Source organism: Cyphomyrmex costatus, unplaced genomic scaffold (assembly GCF_001594065.2).
Source record: "Cyphomyrmex costatus isolate MS0001 unplaced genomic scaffold, Ccosl1.0 scaffold41, whole genome shotgun sequence".
NCBI classification, from domain to species: domain Eukaryota; kingdom Metazoa; phylum Arthropoda; class Insecta; order Hymenoptera; family Formicidae; genus Cyphomyrmex; species Cyphomyrmex costatus.
The window spans coordinates 202004-205373 of NW_017278318.1; the positions used below are offsets into that span (position 1 = coordinate 202004).

A 3370-nucleotide genomic window follows, 5' to 3' on the forward strand; every position below is an offset into this window, starting at 1 on the left:
AAAAAAAATGCAAAAGTACATTTTTAAATTGATTTTAAAAAAGTAACGGAAAAGTAACGAAAAGTTATTTTTCAAGTAACGGTAACTGTAACGAGTTACTTTTAAAAAGCGATAACTGTAACTGTAACTAGTTACATTTTTTACTCGGTAACGAGTAACTGTAACTAGTTACTTTTAAAAAGTAACTTTCCATTCCCTGCATATATATCTATATATACATAAAACACAATATCATCATCATCATCATCACTCCTTTTATCTCCTTTATGTGGAGCATAGGACGTCTACGAGTCTCCTCCATCTTACTCTATTTTGGGCAATCGTTTTTATTTCTGCCCAGCATTTTCCAATAGATTTAATTTCATTATCTATTGTTCTCCTCCAAGACATGGCAGGTCTCCCTCTTTTGCGCTTTCCTTGCGGATTGTATTCCATAGCCATGCGAGCTATGTTATGCGGATCTTTTCTTAGAGTATGGCCGATCCATTTCCATTTTCTGCGGCGGATTTCAGTGCCTATTTTTTCTTGCTTGGAAGCGCGCAGTAGTTCTTCATTTGTTGGTAAGTTTGGCCAGAACAGTCTCAGAATTCGTCGCAGACATTTGTTCACGAAGACCTGAAGTTTGTTTATCAGTCCATCTGTGTTTTTCCAGGTCTCGCAACCGTATAGCAGCACAGATTTGATGCAAGCATTGAATAAACGAAGCTTATGTATGTTAGACATCTTTGAGCTTCTCCATATTTTATTAAGTCTGAAGAAGGCTTGTCGGGCCTTGTTTATTCTTTTGCTAACATCGATGTTGGTTCCTCCGTCTTTGGCAATTACGCAACCAAGGTATACAAAGTCGTTGACTTCTTCGATTGTGCGTCCTTCAATGGAAATAGGTGTGCTTATGTTTGTTCCAATACGCATTATTTTTGTTTTGTTGGTATTGATCTTTAGTCCAACTTCTGCAGCGTATCTTTGAAGTGCTGAAATTCTCCCCTGTGCATCTTTGTGTGTATGAGATAGTAACACGATGTCGTCCGCATAGTCGAGATCGTCAAGTCGGCGAGTCAGCAGCCACTGTATTCCGCCTGTTGTTTCTTGATTGCATTTTTCCATCACCGTATCCAGTACCATTAAGAATAGCATCGGTGATAGAATGCAGCCTTGGCGTACACCTCTTCTGATTTGGAAGGAGGGGCTCAGTTTTCCTTTGAAGAGAACACCGCATTCCGCGTTATCATATAATTCTTTTATTAATCTTGTTATTTGGGCTGGTATTCCAAATTTTTCTAGTGTTTTCCATATAGCCGGCCAAGTCACGGTGTCAAATGCTCTTTCAAAGTCCACGAAAGTCAGATACAGTGGTGAGTTGAATTCTGCTGCTTGCTCCACTATAATTCGAAGGCTGCTTATATGATCTATGCAGCTGTGTCCCGGGCGGAATCCTGCTTGTTCTTTTCTCAATTTTTCATTGACGTGCGCTGTCATTCTCTCGCGGATGATTGACGCTAGAATCTTCGTAATTGTATTCAGTAGGGTTATTCCTCGCTAGTTCTTACATTCACGGAGATCACCTTTCTTTGGAATTGTGATGATTATTCCTTGTTTCCATTTCGCCGGGATGCTGCCTGTGTCCCATACTTCTGTTATAATGGGGGCAAGTGTTTCCGCCGCAAATGATGGATCAGTTTTAAGTAATTCCGGTGCGATGCCGTCACTACCTGCGGCTTTGTTGTTCTTGAGTTTCTTTATTGCTAATCTGATTTCAGCAACTGATGGTGACTTTGTGCTGATACGAGATGATGTTGTATAGTCTATGTCGCAGTTATCTATTGTTGGGTCGTCGTGTTTAAAGAATTCTACCCATCGATTAAGTTGTTGTTGTTCCGTAGTGAGAATATGGCCATCGCTGTTCTTAATTTGTGGAATGCTTGTAAAATGGCCGGTGATCCTCCTGATACATTGGTATGTTTTGCGCACGTCCTTTTGTTCCGCCGCCACTTCAGCGTCATTGATGATGTTTTCTTCGAATTTACGACGATCTCTTCTTGCCATTTTCTTAATTTGTTTTTCTATGTTGTTATATCTTGCAAGGGTTACATCACTTCGGACCTGGTTTAGTTGCTGATTTAATGTTCTTCTTTGTTCGATTAATTCCCAGGTTTCATTCGTGATCCACATTTTACGGGTACTGTTTTTGATCCCGATGACTTCATTTGCGGATTCTACGTATGCTTTTTGCACTAATTCCCATTTTTCCTTCGCACTTATTGTAGGACTGATATTATTAACTTTGGCTGTTACAGTTTCACAGAAGTTCCGACGTTCGCCTTTATTCTTGAATTTTTCGATATTAAATTTCTTTTGTTTTGTTCTTGTTGTTATTATATTCATTGTTCTTATGCGTATTTTTGCCACGACTAGCTTATGGTCGCTATACATGTCCGCACTACGCATTGTTCGAACATCTAGAAGAGACTTCAGGTGTTTCTTGTCAATTAGCACGTGGTCGATCTGGTTACGTGTTACTCCGTCTGGTGCTTGCCAGGTATATTTATGAATGTCCTTGTGCGGGAATCGCGTGCTGCCGATGAAAAGTCGGTTGGCCATGCAGAGATCAATTAATCGCTCGCCGTTGTTATTGCGTGCTTCTCCAAGTCCATGGCGACCCATTATTTCATCGAGGTTGTTATTATTATTGCCGATTTTCCCGTTAAAGTCACCCATGACAAGTTTGATGTCTCTTTTGTGCGTTGAGGCGATTGTGGACTGCAGTTGGTTGTAGAAATGATCTTTTTCGCTGTCGTCTGCTATTTCCGTTGGTGCATAGCATTGAATGATTGTTATATTGCGATTTTTGGCTCGGAAACGAGCGGTTATTAATCGGTCGGAGACTGGATTCCACTCCATTAATGATTTTTTAATTTTAGTGGATATAACTATTCCAACTCCATTAATGTGGGTGGTTGAATTGCCCGAATATATCATGTAGTGATTGTCTGACGTTGTAATGTCCCCGCTGTTCTTCCACCGCACTTCGCTGAGACCTAGGATCTTAATTTTACAGCGTGTCATTTCTTTGCTTAGTTGTGCCAAACGGGATGCCTGTGCCAATGTCCGGATGTTCCAAGTGCCAATTCGTATACCTTTTTGATAGCTAAGGTTCATTTCCGTTGTATCCGTCCGATATCCGAGGCTCGTATTCGTTTCTCGAATCAGCTTGTTTCGGGTTTGCGGGTGATTGGCCCACAGAATCCTATCCAGCCGTCAGAGTTATACTGACTGTCGGTCGGCCGGAGCAACCGGTGATGGCTGTTTATTGTTATTATTTTTATTTAGGAATTCTAGCTGGATTTGAACTCGGGATCTTTGGCATAGGAGG

At 40.9% G+C, this 3370-nt stretch overlaps 1 protein-coding gene across 1 annotated transcript; it reads right to left on the reverse strand.

Annotated features, from left to right (window-relative positions):
• Positions 1–1536: 1536 nt before the first annotated feature.
• LOC108777122 (craniofacial development protein 2-like) lies at positions 1537–3156 on the reverse strand. Its single transcript, XM_018543924.1, has 2 exons — positions 2404–3156; positions 1537–2325 (listed from the first exon to the last, which is right to left on the reverse strand). The coding sequence occupies exons 1-2, from the start codon at positions 3154–3156 to the stop codon at positions 1537–1539; spliced, it is 1542 nt and encodes a 513-aa protein (XP_018399426.1).
• Positions 3157–3370: the final 214 nt, after the last annotated feature.

Bases quoted from the DNA above. Each gene is read 5' to 3' on its own strand.
- LOC108777122 (XM_018543924.1), bottom strand. From the start codon at position 3,156: ATGAACCTTAGCTATCAAAAAGGTATACGAATTGGCACTTGGAACATC. The intron at 2,326-2,403 runs GCAAAAATACGC...GAAAAATTCAAG, and splicing joins GCGACCATAAGCTAGTCGTG to AATAAAGGCGAACGTCGGAA.